This window comes from Oryx dammah, unplaced genomic scaffold (genome assembly GCF_014754425.2).
Source record: "Oryx dammah isolate SB20612 unplaced genomic scaffold, SCBI_Odam_1.1 HiC_scaffold_16, whole genome shotgun sequence".
Lineage (NCBI taxonomy): Eukaryota > Metazoa > Chordata > Mammalia > Artiodactyla > Bovidae > Oryx > Oryx dammah.
Genome location: NW_024070200.1, coordinates 37,509,447 through 37,525,581, shown reverse-complemented (window position 1 = coordinate 37,525,581; position 16,135 = coordinate 37,509,447). Strand labels below are relative to the sequence as shown.

Genomic DNA, 16,135 nt, shown 5'->3' with positions numbered 1-16,135 from the left:
TCTAAGCTGACAGTCTGGTGTTATAGCACAAAGCAATTTTTCTTTCTTTAGCTATAAAAACTTAATTTATAGGGGTTTGCACATTTAACTACATATGCACTTTACACTGGACACCAGTCAGTTAAATCATCCATAGAAACTCATCAATCAGAACAATTTATCTAATTTTGGTTCTGTTTATATAAGAAACCAATACTTTTCTTAATATTTAAATGTTTATAGGATGATAATGGTTTTTCTAAAGAAATCAAGACAGAAGATTTGTATGTAGCAGAGTGGCATAGGCTTGGGTTCATATAACCATGGGTACCAGTCCTGGCTCAGCTATATGCAACCCTGGGAAATTACTTAACTGCCAGTTTTCCCATCTGTAAAATGGGTATAATAATATTTTGGAGGGTAGTCATGAGAATAAATAAGAAAGCATATGCAGAGCACTTAATACAGTTCCCAGAATATAGTAGCTTAATAAATAGCATGTACTGTAATTCCCGTTATTGTAGCTTATTCCTGACACTCCACTCCAGGAGAAGAACCCTCATCATATCCACATGAAATTATTAACTTTCGGTTGGTTAACCAACTCTTGGTACCTGGAAAGCAGGCAGATCAAGAGCTGCGAAGCTGTTGAAGAAACGCAAACTCTGGATGGCCACTTGGACTGTGCTCTGAGCGTAGCTCTCCTTGGGACTGGCAGTGCTGGGGTCCGAGATCGTGCCGTGGAAGAGGACGCAGTACAGCATGTGCAGAACTCCAGCCAGGTCTGTGGCCTGAAGAGCAGCTGCCAGCCCTGTGGGATCCTGGCGATTATCGTCAAATATGCTGTACGACCTGACAAAGAAACATTCAACTCTTTAAGAGAGATCTACTTAAAGGATGTTAGCATTTTTACAGGTCAAATGGAACAAGACAAGCAGACCGTTAAAAGCAAACCATGTGAGTGGTGTAGGGAGGTAACAAGAAACCTCAAGGAATAAAGGCAGCCCTTCCCCACCCTGGTGCACTGTGGCCTGCCCTTTTCTCCAGCTGGGAGGCCGGGCTGCTGCGCCAGTGGCAAGGGAGCACGCTGCGGCCAGTGCTGAGGCCGCTATCGCCCCTGGGCCCTTTGCAGTCTGGGCAGCCCCACTGTGTTTAGACTCCAGGTCTGCAGGAACTGGACAGAGTCCATGAGAGGTGCTGAGACTCGGAAGTCAGGAACACCATGGCTTGCTTTTTGGATACACAAGGCAGTCTTCTCAGGGGAAGCAGTTATCAGGAAAGCATGAGGCCTCAAAAACCCAGCAGTGTGCTGGTATACTGTGACACGGAGACACTTCAGCTGCTTTTGAAGGCACAATTCTGTCATCAAGGAGCACTGGAAGGACAGGTTGCAGGGGCCAGATTCCCAGGAACAAGCTGGTGCTGGATTAGCTTTATACAAACCACCTTGGAGTCAGCTTAGCAACAATGGCAGGCAATGCTCTGGATAAGCAAGAAGCAGCGGCAGTGGCAAACGATTCCTCAAGTCAGTGGGAAGTGGTGTTGTTCAGTCGCCAAGTCGTGCCTGACTCTTTGTGATCCCACGGACTGCAGCACACCAGGCCTCCCCGTCCCTCACCGTCTCCTGGAGTTTGCCCAAGTTCATGTCCATTTCATCGGTGAGGGTTTGTTAAATTTGTCTCACTCTTGAGCTCAGGTATACATGAACTATCTAGTGACCACGAGCCTACAGTTTAATAAGTAAGTGCGTCTGGCAAGCATCCATTCACCCCCTTTCCCCCTAGAAACCACATCCAGGTTTCTCTCCCCTTCTCACAGCCAGCATGCTTCAGGTGGGGCCCCCTTCCTATTCGCTCTGGCTCAAGGGTGAATAGGTCTAAGATAAGGGAGACATTCTATTTCTCTGATGGTTCAGCAAGGTTTGGGGATAGCATGCATCACTGTCAGAGCTGATGGAACGGAGGGAGATTTTTGCGCTGAAATGCCTGGAAAGAAGGCCTCACTTTTTCTCCCAGGGTCTGAATTGGAGAGGGAAGGTCGGTAGCTGCGGCAGCCATGTGTTCTACCCACAAATGCTAGGTCTACTGCACAAATGCTCAGGTCTCTCAGTGTTGTTCCAAGTGGGTCAGTCACCTTCCTTCATGGGACAACACGTCTTTACGTTTCTGTCACAGGTTGACAGACTCATTGTCCTCAACCTCCCCTACTTTCAACACTAACTCAGGTTCCTCCTGACCTTCCCTTTTCTACTGCTATTGTTCCTTTCAACAGGAATCTAGAAGGGGAGTGAGGCACTGAGTTCAGTTCAGTTCAGTCACTCGGTCGTGTCCGACTCTTTGCGACCCCATGAATCGCAGCACGCCAGGCCTCCCTGTCCATCACCAACTCCTGGAGTTCACTCAGATTCACGTCCATCAAGTCAGTGATGCCATCCAGCCATCTCATCCTCTGTCGTCCCCTTCTCCTCCTGCCCCCAATCCCTCCCAGCATCAAAGTCTTCTCCAACGATCAACTCTTCACATGAGGTGGCCAAAGTACTAGAGTTTCAGCTTTAGCATCATTCCTTCCAAAGAACACCCAGGGCTGATCTCCTTCAGAATGGACTGGTTGGATCTCCTTGCAGTCCAACAGACTCTCAAGAGGCTTCTCCAACACCACAATTCAAAAGCATCAATTCTTCGGTGCTCAGCTTTCTTCACAGTCCAACTCTCACATTCATACATGACCACTGGAAAAACCATAGCCTTGACTAGACGGACCTTAGTCGGCAAAGTAATGTCTCTGCTTTTGAATATGCTATCTAGGTTGGTCATAACTTTCCTTCCAAGGAGTAAGTGTCTTTTAATTTCATGGCTGCAATCACCAACTGCAGTGATTTTGGAGCCCCCCAAAATAAAGTCTGACACTGTTTCCACTGTTTCCCCATCTATTTCCCATGAAGTGATGGGACCGGATGCCATGATCTTAGTTTTCTGAATGTTGAGCTTTAAGCCAACTTTTTCACTCTCCACTTTCACTTTCATCAAGAGGCTTTTTAGTTCCTCTTTACTTTCTGCCACAAGGGTGGTGTCATCTGCATATCTGAGGTTATCGATATTTCTCCCAGCAATCTTGATTCCAGCTTGTGTTTCTTCTAGTCCAGTGTTTCTCATGGTGTACTCTGCATAGAAGTTAAATAAGCAGGGTGACAATATACAGCCTTGACATACTCCTTTTCCTATTTGGAATCTGTCTGTTGTTCCATGTCCAGTTCTAACTGCTGCTTCCTGACCTGCATACAGATTTCTTAAGAGGCAGGTCAGGTGGTCTGGTATTCCCATCTCTTTCAGAATTTTCCACAGTTTATTGTGATCCACACAGTCAAAGGCTTTGGCATAGTCAATAAAGCAGAAATAGATGTTTTTCTGGAACTCTCTTGCTTTTTCCATGATCCAGTGGATGTTGGCAATTTGATCTCTGGTTCCTCTGCCTTTTCTAAAACCAGCTTGAACATCAGGAAGTTCACGGTTCACGTATTGCTGAAGCCTGGCTTGGAGAATTTTGAGCATTACTTTACTAGCATGTGAAGATCTACGCTTATCTCGTACACTTGCCCAGAAGCACAGAAGAATTGCCACCAAGTAACCACAAATTTGAAAGGGCTGGCTGGCAAGTTTCTAGTATCTTGTCTTGTTTTCTAATCTATAACTTATCCCTAAAGGGATTATTTTATTCATTCTGATTTGCTAGTTTCATCAGAGTTTTATTCATAACCATAGTAAGCACTTCCTGAATGTGCACTATTTCTGGTATTGCTAAGAACGTGGCATGACTCCGACACTTGTCTCTTCTCAAGAAAGCAGCTCTTATGAAATACTACCATCTCATCTGCATGGCAGGGCCTGCTAACTACACTCACACCTTCCACCTTGCCTCATTCCTAGTTCTTCATAGTTGGAGAATGTATGGTTCTCCTGATTGCACGCATGACACAATTGAGACCCTCAGAGATTCAGTGAGATGTTTGAAGTCATAAATATTTGTCAGTGGCAAAGGCAGGGGTACCACCAAAAATTCTGACCCTTTAAAGGTGGTACTTTGTCCAAACACCAAAACATCTAGGCCAAATAGGTGACCTCTTCTTTTATCTCCATGTCTTCTCTTAAATAAAATCTTGGGATAAACTGAACACTGTTAAACAAATTACACAGATTGTAATGTAATTCTGTATCATCATAGAGGGACACTTTCTGTCTATGGGACTCAATAAAAACGGAAAGCTAAGAAATGTTAGTTATTTGCTTGGAGATATATTTGAACCTTTACGCAGACTGTTAGCTAATGTCAGTTCAGTTTGCCCTTCCTTCCATTCTAGCCCTAAGAGTCAGGGGTCAGACCCTGACTAAAGACTGAGTAGAGATTAATCTCTCCAAGTGGAGATTAATGTGCCTGAGTTTATTATATAGATTCCAAAAAGGGGTCTGTGTTTGTTTAACCAATGCCTTTTAGAACCAATGACAAGTCAGAAGACATTTCTCCCTAAAGTTAATTTCTAATAGGCTTTCAGAAGCTTGGAGCTGAGTGACATCATGGCTGGTGACAAGAGTTTTTCTGCGATTTGCTCTGTGATTCAGCATGGTGACCTCTCTCTTACTGCCTCTGCTGTTTTTAACCTGATTAGCATCATATTCAAATGCAGATATTCAGGGATATGGCATTATCATTTAGAATACTTTGTAACAGTTAATCTTTGCAAGCATTTATGAAATAACATGACTTCACTGCTACTATTTCTTCAAAAGAACACATTTTTTAAAAAGGCAGCAAGTGAAGATCATAGTAGTTTCTCTTCTCTCCACCCCTTCCCCACCCCACCCCGACCCCCCAGCTATTAGCAAAACATGAAACTATAAAACAGCATAGCTTAGGATCTTTTCCAATATTCTTCTGATGAAATAAAAATGCTGATTCAGAAAAATCAATTAAATTAGCATTCAAGAACTCAGATGTGGAAATGGTTCAAAATGTATATAATATTGCTTTGTGGAAAGGATGATTCATTTCAAAGTGAGACTATAGAATACACAGACTGGAGGGGAGAGAGAGGGCTTGTTGACTTCATTTGACTTCCACAGGACAAATGTGGACCTGAAAGGACTTTAGAGAATGTTTACTTTTGATTTAGTCTGAAATACAGATAATTTGTCCATGAACAGGCCACTGGCTCCTGTTGGTCTTAAATGTCAGTTATAATCACTTTAAGCCTAAATGTTTATAATAAAAAAGTAAAAGGCCTTATTCATATCAGGCTCAGGTTATAAAGTTTTCTTTTCAAAATACATGGAAGATATGAAAAATCAGATCTGAAATTTTATATGTTACAACCTAAGATCTTCTCAATTTTACTGGATTTTAAAGTGTTTTTGTTTGGTCTCTAAAATTAGGTATATTCATTTCTGTTCATTAAAAGTTACATTCAATTAGGAAAAACTATAACTGGGCCATCAGTACTCCTGCACAGTTCTTGAAAACCCTACTTTGCTTTAAAGGAGAGTATAGCTAGGCAAAAAAAAAAAGCAGCAATTTGTGTGGGTATGAATCAAGTGCCATCCATTCCATCTTTGAGATTTTAAACCACTATGTATTAGTTCCTATTTGGCCCAAAAAGGCAGCTGTGAGAGTTTCAGGCACTATAACCCCCTCTTCCTCACTTGTTCTTGGAATGCTGGTATCTTGGTTCTTATATCCCTGGTCTCAGATTTCTGGTTTGGTAACAACCACCCTGATGCCCTTCAGTGTTGGTGATCTTCTAGACAGCTCTCTGAGCTTCTGAGATTTGGCCTTTGCTCCCTTCTTTAGATCTAGAATCCCTGAGGTATCTTGTTGCTGCTGCTGCTAAGTCGCTTCAGTCATGTCCGACTCTGTGCGACCCCACAGACAGACGGCAGCTCACCAGGCTCCCCCGTCCCTGGGATTCTCCAGGCAAGAATACTGGAGTGGGTTGCCATTTCCTTCTCCAATGCATGAAAGTGAAAAGTGAAACTGAAGTCGCTCAGTCGTATCCAACTCCTAGTGACCCCATGGACTGCAGCCCACCAGGCTCCTCCGTCCATGGGATTTTCCAGGCAAGAGTACTGGAGTGGATGCCATTGCCTTCTCCAGAGGTATCTTGTTAGAACCTCCCATTTTAGTCTCTGAACCCAGAACACTTTGCCCAAAGGTTTGCATAGGGCTTGGGGTGGATGGAGTTAAGTCATTGTCCTGCCCAATGATGAATGTGAACTTCACTGTTCAAAGGGAAGTGAATTATTTCTTAGAGAGGTATTCCAGCTGTGGGCTCTTATGTACTGGAATAGTCTGAGAAAGTGGACCTGTATCCAGGAATATCATCATTCATCAGACTCTGTGGTGAGCAAAAGGGACATGATTATCTGTCATATACTCTTTGCTTAAAAAGCCAAAGTACCTGTGCTCCAGGAACAATGACCACCTGTGATGCAAAGTCCAGGAAGACCAGGCCCTTGCCTTACAGAAAGTTATAGTCTAATAGGGGCCTTTTCATACTATCCCCTATGTCACTCAATATGTCAGCAAATTTGGAAAACTCAGCAGTGGCCACAGAACTGGAAAAGGTCAGTTTTCATTCCAATCCCAAGGAAAGGCAACGCCAAAGAATGCTCAAACTACCATACAACTGTGCTCATTTTATATGCTAACAAGGTTATGTTCAAAATACTTCAAACTAGGCTTAAGCAGTATATGAACTAAGAACTTCTAGATGTACAAGCTGGGTTTAGGAAAGGCAGAAGAAAGAGAGCAAATTGCTAACATCCTTTGGATCATAGAGAAAGCAAAGGAATTCCAGAAAACATCTACTTCTGCTTCACTGACTACACAAAAGCCTTTGTATAGATCACAACAAACTGCGGAAAATTCTTAAAGAGATGGGAATACAAGATCATCTTATCTGACTCCTGTGAAGCATGTATGCAGGTCAAGAAAGTTAGAACCTTATATGGAAGAACTGACTGGTTCAAAATTGGGAAAGGAATATGTCAAGGCTGTATATTGTCACTCTGCTTATTTTTAGCTTATATGCAGAGAACATCATGCGAAACACCAGGCTGGATGACTCACAAGCTGGAATCAAGATTGCCAGGAGAAATATCAACATACTCAAATATACAGATGATATCACTCAAATGGCAGAAAGTGAAGAGGAGTGAAAAAGCCTCTTGATGAAGGGGAAAGAGAAGAGTGAAAAAGCTGGCTTAAAACACAGCATTCAGAAAAATAAGATCATAGCACCCAGTCTGATTACTTCATAGAAAATAGAAGGGGAAACAGTGGAAACAGTGACAGATTTTATTTTCTTGAACTCCAAAATCACTGTGGATGGTGACTGAAGATATGAAATCGAAAGATGCTTGCTCCTTGGATGGAAAGTGACGTGAAGAAAGTGAAGTCGCTCAGTCATGTCCTACTTTGCAACGCCATGGACTGCAGCCCACCAGGCTCCTCCATCCATGGGATTCTCCAGTCAAGAATACTGCAGTGGGTTGCCATTTCCTTCTCCAGCAGACCTTCCCGACCCAGGGATTGAACCCAGGTCTCCCACATTGCAGGCAGACTTTTTCACCTCGGAGCCACCCTTGGAAGGAAAGCTATGACAAACCTAGACAGCATATTAAAAAACAAAGACATGACTTTGTTGACAAAGGTCTAAATAGTCAAAGCTATGGTTTTTCCAGTAGTCACATACAGATATGAGAGTTGGACCATAAAGAAGGCCCAGCACCAAAGAAGTGATGCTCTTGAACTATGGTGCTTAAGAAGACTCTTGAGAGTCCCTTGGACAGCATAGAGATCAAACCAGTCAATCCTAAAGGAAATCAACCCTGAATACTCACTGGAAGGACTAATGCTGAAGCTGAAGCTCCAATACTTTGGCCACCTGATGCGACAAGCTGACTCACTGGTAGAGACCCTGATGCTGGGAAAGATTGAGGGCAAAAGGAGAAGAGGGTGACAGCGGATAAGATGGTAAGATAGCATCACTGACTCAATGGACATGAATTTAAGCAAACTCTGGGAAAGAGTAGAGGACAAGGAAGCCTGGCATGCAGCAGTCCATAGGGTCGCAAAGAGTTGGACACGACTTGGTGACTGAAGAACAAGTAGGCAGGTATATGCATCAGTTTCCTATCGCTGCTGGAATAAATGATCACAAACTAGCTGTTCAAAGGGCTTCCCAGGCGGCGCAGTGGTAAAGAATCTGCCTGCCAATACAGGAGATGTGAGCTTGATTCCTGGGTCGGGAAGATCCCACGGAGTAGGAAATGGCAACCCACTCCAGCATTTTTGCCTGGAATATTCCATGGACAGAGGAGCCTGGTGGGCTACAATCCATGGAGTCCAGCTAGACAAGACTGAGCGACTGAGCAGGTATGCATGCAAGCAGTTGTTGAAAAACAAAGCAAATCTATTCTCTTAAAATTCTGGGAATCAAAAATCCAAAATAAGCCTCACTAGGCTAAAATCAAGACCTGCCTCTTGAGAAACCTATATGCAGGTCAGGAAGGAACAGTTAGAACTGGACATGGAACAACAGACTGGTTCCAAAGAGGAAAAGGAGTACGTCAAGGCTGTATATTGTCACCCTGCTTATTTAACTTCTATGCAGAGTACATCATGAGAAATGCTGGGCTGGAAGAAGCACAAGCTGGAATCAAGATTGCCAGCAGAAATATCAATAACCTCAGATATGCAGATGACACGACCCTTATGGCAGAAAGCGAGGAGGAACTAAAAAGCCTCTTGATGAAAGTGAAAGAGGAGAGTGAAAAAGTTGGCTTAAAGCTCAACATTCAGAAAACGAAGATCATGGCATCCGGTCCCATCACTTCACGGGAAATAGATGGGGAAATAGTGGAAACAGTGTCAGACTTTATTTTGGGTGGCTCCAAAATCACTGCAGATGGTGACTGCAGCCATGAAATTAAAAGACACTTACTCCTTGGAAGGAAAGTTATGACCAACCTAGATAGTATATTCAAAAGCAGAGACATTACTTTGCCAACAAAGGTCCATCTAGTCAAGGCTATGGTTTTTCCAGTGGTCATGTATGGATGTGAGAGTTGGACTGTGAAGAAAGCTGAGCGCCAAAGAATTGATGCTTTTGAACTGTGGTGTTGGAGAAGACTCTTGAGAGTCCCTTGGACTGCAAGGAGATCCAACCAGTCCATTCTGAAGGAGATCAGCAATGGGATTTCTTTGGAGGGAATGATGCTAAAGCTGAAACTCCAGTACTTTGGCCACCTCATGCGGAGAGTTGAGTCATTAGAAAAGACTCTGATGCTGGGAGGGATTGGGGGCAGGAGGAGAAGGGGACGACAGAGGATGAGATGGCTAGATGGCATCACGGACTCGATGGACGTGAGTCTGAGTGAACTCCGGGAGATGGTGATGGACAGGGAGGCCTGGCGTGCTGCGATTCATGAGGTTGCAAAGAGTCGGACACTACTGAGTGACTGAATTGAACTGAACTGAACTGAGGCTAAAATCAAAGTGTTACCAGAGCTTTGTTCCTTTTGGAGGCTGTAGGAGAGAATTTTTTTCCTTGCTTTTTGCAACTTCTATAGTACAGTGCATTCCTTGGTTCCTGGCCCTTTCTTCCATTTTCAAAGTCAGCAGCACAGCATCTTCAAATCCCTCTCTTAACACTGACTTTCCTGCTTCCTTCTCACTTATAAGGATCTATATGATTACACTGGGCCCACCTGGGTAATCAAGACTATACTCTCTATCTCAAAATATTTAACTTAATCATTTCTGCAAAATTCCTTCTGCCATGTGAGATAACACATTTATAGGTTCTGAGGATTAGGATACAGATACCTTTGGCAGAGCTACTATCTATCCCCATCCCCATTTTTTTTCCATTGTGGCAAAATACACATAAAGTCTACCATCTTAACTGTTTTTAAGTGTACAATTTAATGGTATTACATACATTCATAATGTTATACAACCATCACTACCAACCATCTCCATAACTCATTCATTATGTAAAACTGAAACTCTAAACTCATTGAATAATAACTCTCCATTCCTTCTCCCCCTGGCAACCACCATTCTACTTTGTGTCCATAATTCTGATCTCTATGTATGTAAGATAAGTGGAATCATTATATACTATTTGTCTTTTTGTGACTGGCTTATTTTACTTAGCATAATGTCCTCAAGGTTCATCCACACTGTGCATATGGTAGAATTTCCTTCTTTTTTAAGGCTGTGCATTATTTCATTATATGTATACATCATATTTAGTTTATCAATCATCCACTGATGGACACTTGGGTTGCTTCCATTTTAGCTATCGTGAATAATGGTGCTATGAACCTGGGTGTATAAACATATCTTCAAAACCCTGTTTTCAATTCTTTTGGATATATAAACAGAAGTAGAATTCCTTAATCATATGGTAATTCTACTTTTAATTTTTAAGGAACCGCCATAATATCTTCCACAGCAGCTATGCCATTTTACATTTCCCACCAATGATGCACAAGGGTTTCAGTTTCTCCACATCCTCACCAAAACTTGTTACTTTTTCTATAGTAGCCATTTCAATGGGTGTGAAGTGATACCTAATTGTAGTTTTGATTTGCATTTCCCTATAAAGATGTTGAGCACCTTGTCACATGTTTATTGACCAATTTGTACTACTTCTTTGGAGAAATCTCTATTCAAGTTCTTTCCCCTTTTAAAAAATGTGGTTATTTTGCTGTTGTTGAGTTTTAGGAGTTTTCCATAGTTCCTGGATATTCGTTATCATATAACTGACATATGACTTGCAAATATTTCCTTCCATTCTCTGGGTTGCTTCCTTACTCTATTGATATTCTTTTGATGCACAAATCAAAAAATTTTCATGCAATCCAATTTGTCTACTTTTTCTTTTATTGCCTGTGCATCTGGTGTCATATCTAAAGAAATCCTTGCTAAACCCAATGTCAGGAAGTTTTTGCCCTGTCTTTTCTTCAAGGTGTTTATCATTCCATGTCTTACATTTAGGTCTCTGATCTACCTTAAATTAAGATGTTAGGTAAGTGCCCAGCTTCACTGTTTTGCTTATGGATATCCAGTTAAAAGATTGTCCTTTTCTATTAAGATTGTCCTTTTCTATTCAATGGTCTTGGAACCTCTGTCAAAAATCATTTGACTATACGTGCAAGGGTTTAAGTTTGGGCTCTCTATCCTATTCCCACTGTTACATGTGTCTGTATTCATGCCATTACCACACTATTTTGTTACTGTAGCACTGCAGTAAATTTTGAAATCAGGAAGTGTGAGTCCTCCCACTTTGTTCTTCTTTTTCAAAACTGTTTTGGTTATGTGAGATTCCATATGAGATTCCTTGAGATTCCATATGAATTTAAGGATGGGCTTTTCTATTTCTGCAAAAGAGAGTCTTTGGGATTTTGATAGAGACTGCAAGTAATCTAGAGACTGCTTTGTGCAGTAACGACAAGTTTTGTAATCCATGAATATGGGATGTGTTTCCAATTTATGCCTTCTTTAATTTCTTCTGGTAATGTTTTGTGCTTTTCATTGCACAAGTCTTTCATCTTCTCAGTTAATTCCTAAGTATTTTATTCTTTTTGATGCTATTATAAATGGAATTTTCATAATTTCCTTTTCAGATTATTCACTGTTATAGAAATGCAACTAATTCTTGTGAGCTTTGTATTGTTGTTTATTGAATTAATTAGTCTTAACAGGTTTTTTTGTGTGTGGAATCTTTAGGGTTTTCTACATATAAGATCTTATCATCTGCAAACAGAAAATTTGTACTCCTTCCCTTCCAATTTCCATGCTTTTTATATCTTTTTCTCACCTAAATGCTTTGGCTCAAACTTCCAGTACTGGGCTTCCCTTGTGGCTCAGCTGGTAAAGAATCTGCCTACAATGCCGGAGACCTGAGTTAGATCCCAGGGTTGGGAAGATCCCCTGGAGAAGGAAAGGGCTATCTACTCCAGTATTCTGGCCTGGAGAATTCCATGGACTGTATATAGTCCATGGGGTTGCAAAGAGTCGGACACGACTGAGTGACTTTCACTTTTCATTTTCCAGTACTATGTTGAATAGAAGTGGCAGAAGTGGGCATCCTTGCCTTATCCTGATGTTAGAGGAAAAGCCTGTATTATGTAGAGATAGTTTCTTTCTATTCCTAGTTTGTTGAGTATTATTTTCTTTTCATGAAAGAGTGTTGAAATTTATCAAATGTTTTTTCTGTATAGATTGAGATGACCATGGTTCCCCCACCTGCATTCTGTTAATGTGATCTATTAAATTGATTGATGTACATATGTGGAACCATTACTGCACTCTAGGAACAAATCCCACTTGGTCATGGTGTATAATCCTTTAAACATGCTGCTGAATTTGGTGTGGCAGCATTCTGTTGAGGATTTTTATATCAATGTTCAAAAGGAATAGCAATCTGGAATTTTCTCTTTTGTGTCTTTGTCTGGTTTTGGAGTCAGGGTAATGCTGGCTTCATAGAGTAAGTTACAAAGGTCTCGACTCTTCAGTTTTTTGGAAAATTTTGAGCAGGACTGGTGCTAGTTCTTTACATGTTTGGTAAAATTCATCACTGAAGCCATCAGGTCCAGGATTTTCCTTTAGAGACTTTCGATTACTGATTCAGTCTCCTTACTAGTTACACATCTATTCAGATTTTCTAATCTATTTCTTTGTGATTTCATCTTGGTAGGTATCGTGCTTCTAGGCGCATGTGTATACACCACACCTTCTTTATCCATTCATCTGTTGATGGACATTTAGGATGTTTCCATGTCTTGTCTATTGTAAATTGTGCTGCTATGAATACAGGGGTGCATATATCTTTTCAAATGATAGTTTTGTCTGGGTACTGTATATACCCAGGAATGGGACTGCTAGATCATATGGCAACTCTGTTTTTAGTTTTTTGAGGAACCTTCATACTGTTTTTGTAGTGGCTGTACCAATTTACATTCCCACCAACAGTGTAAGGGGATTCCCATTTCTCCATATCTTCTCCAGCACTTATTATTTATAGAGTTGTAAACAGTGGCCATTCTGACTGGAGTGAGGTGGTACCTCATTGCAGTTTTGATTTGCGTTTCTCTATTAATTAGTGATGATGAGCTTCTTTTCATGTGCCTATTGGCCAACTGTATGTCTTTAGAGAAATGTCTATTTAGGTCTTCTGTCCAGTTTTTAATTGGGTTGGGTTGTCTGTCTTTCTGTTATTGAACTGCAGGAGCTGTTTGAGCCCTTGTTGGTTGCATCATTTGCAAATATTTTCTGCCAGTCTGCAGGATGTCTTTCTGTTTTGTCTTATTGTTTTCTTTGCTGTGCAAAAGCTTATAAGTTTGATTAGGTCCCACCTGTCTACTTTTGCTTTTATTTCTAAAGCTTCTGGAGACTGACCTAAGAAAACACTGGTTAAGATTTATGTCAGAGACTGTTTTGCTTATGTTCTCTTTTAAGAGTTTTATGGTTTTGTGTCTTATATTTAAGTTCTTATGACATTTTGAGTTTATTTTTGTGTATGCTGTGAAGATGTGCTCTAGCTTCATTTTATTGTGGTTTTGATTTGCATTTCTCTGATGATTAGCAATGCTGACAATATTTTCATGTGCTTGTTGGCCATCTGTATGTCTTCTTTGAGAAAAATGTCCTTTTATGCCTTCTGTCCATTTTTTAATATGGTTATTTTCTTGACATTTAGTTGTATGAGCTAGTTATATATTTTGGATATTAACCCCTTATCAGTCATATGAATTGCAAAACTTTTCTCCCATTCAAAAGGTTGTCTTTTCATTTTGTCAATGGTTTCCATTGTGTGCAAAAGCTTTTAAGTTTAATTAGATCTTATTTGCTTATTTTTGTTTTTATTTTCTTTGCCTCATGAGTCAGATCCCCAATATATTGGAATTATGTCAGAGTATTCTGCTTGTTTTCTTCTAGGAGTTTGATGGTTTTGGGTTTCACATTTAGAACAGGTCTTTAATTCATTTTGAGTTTTTTGCATATCATGTGAAAAAATGCTCTAATTTCATTCTTTAACATGCAGCTCTCCAGTTTCTACCACACCATTTATTTAAGAGGCTGTTTTTTCACCCTTGAATATTTTTGCTTCTTTTATAATTGACTAGAAGTGTGTGGGTTGATTTTTATTTCATTGAGCTGTGTCTGTTTTTGTAGCACTGACATAATGTTTTGCTCACTGTAACTGGCAGTTTTGTAGCACTGTTTGGCCTTACCTATTTGTAATTTTTACAGTTTTTTTCTTGTAATTGATTTCTAGTTTCATGGAGCTGTGGTTGGAAAAGATGCTTGATATGATTTCAATTTTCTTAAATTTACTGACACTTATTTTATGGCCTAGCAGGTAATCTATCCTGGAGAATGTTCCATGTGCACTTTAAAAGAATGTGTACTCTGCTGCTTTTGGATTGGCTCTTAAATATATCTGTTAGGTCCATATGGTCTATGTATCATTTAAGGCTAGTGTTTCCTTATTGATCTTTGGTCTGGATGAACTGTCCATCAATGTAAGTGGGATATTAAAGTTTCCGACTATCGTGGTGTTGTCAATTTCTCCCTATATGTCTTTAATTTTTATTTATTTTAAATTTCTGGCTGCTCTGGGTCCTAGTTGCGATGGATGGGCTTTCCATTGTGGTCCCTTTTTCCTGTTGTGAAGCGTGGGCTCTCGGGTACGTGGGCCTCAGTAGTTGTGGCATACAGGCTCAGTGCTGTGCTTCACGGGCTTAGCTGCTCATGGCATGTGGGATCTTCTCAGACCAGGGATCGAACCTATGTCCTCTGTCCTGGCAGGTGAATGCTTACTCAATGGACCATCAGGGAAGCCCCCGTTTATGTCTTTTAATATTTGCTTTATGTATTTAGGAGCTACTACGTCTGGTGCATGTATACTTACCATTGTTATACTTCTTGGATCGATCCTCAATCAGTGTAATATTCCTCTGTCTCTTATTACAGTCTGTTTTAAAGTCTATTTTGTTTAATATGAGTATTTCTACCTCATTTATCTTTTGATTTCCATTTGCATGGAAGACCTTTATCCAACTTCTCACTTACTCTCTGTATGTGTTTTTAGATCTGAAGTGAGTTTCTTGTAAACAGTATATATGTGGGTTTTATTTCTGTATCTATTCAGCTACTCTATTGCCATTTTGTCAGTCGATTTAGGCTTTAAGTTTTGATATGTTATGTTTTTGTTTTCATTCCTCTCTTAAGTATTTTCAAAGCTCCCTTGTGATTTATTTCTTAAACCATTTGTTGTTTATGAGTGTTTTGTTTAATTTCCACAAATCTGTGAGTCTTCTAGCTTTATTTCTATTATTGATTTCTTACTTCACGCTGTTATGGTCAGAGAAGAGATTTTGTATGATGTCTAGTCTACTGAGACTTAATTAGTGGCCTAACATGTATTCTACCTGTTAAAATGTCACATGTACACTCGAGAAGAACGTGTATTTTGCTTTGGGGTAGAATATTCTGGAGGGGCATTATTCTGCCTACCACAATGGGCCTATTCATTCATAATTCATTTTTTCAACAAATATTTTGAGGACCTATTTTGTGGCAAGCACTTTTATAGGCACTAGGATTCAGCAGTAAAATCTATGTTCTTTTTCTCATAACGCTCACCTTTTAGTACAGGAGACACAATGAACAAACACATACAGTATGTCAGCTGTGCTAAGTCTATAAAGGAGCAGCAGATGTGCAGGGGATGAAGATGGAGGGTGCGTGTGGTGCTATGTTATACAGAGTGGTTGGGAAATCCTTTCTAAAGTGTTACATAAACAGAATTCTACAGAAAGTGAGGAGGGAAACCATGTGGATACCTGGAGTAAGAGTGTTTTAGGGAGAGGAGTATCAAGTCCCATGGCCTGGAGCCAGAAGCATGCATGACATATTCAAGAAATGGCAATAAGGCCAGTGTGGCTATACCTGGTTGAGCAAGCAGAAGAACAATGGTGGAAGAAGTCAGAGAAGAAACAGGGAAAAGATCAGGTAGGGGCTTGCAGACCATTGAAAGGACATTATACGGGTTTACCTGCATGAGACAGAAGTCACTGTAAAGTTTTGAGCA

At 40.6% G+C, this 16,135-nt stretch overlaps 1 protein-coding gene across 3 annotated transcripts in view; it reads right to left on the bottom strand.

The window, feature by feature from the left end:
- Positions 1-16,135, bottom strand: part of SCAPER (S-phase cyclin A associated protein in the ER) — a 389,138-nt gene that overhangs the window by 34,283 nt on the left and 338,720 nt on the right. For all 3 annotated transcript variants that reach the window (XM_040257316.1, XM_040257318.1, XM_040257317.1), the window contains exon 28: positions 594-831. In XM_040257316.1, the coding sequence (XP_040113250.1) occupies positions 594-831 (238 nt within the window). The remainder of the gene's footprint in view (positions 1-593; positions 832-16,135) is intronic.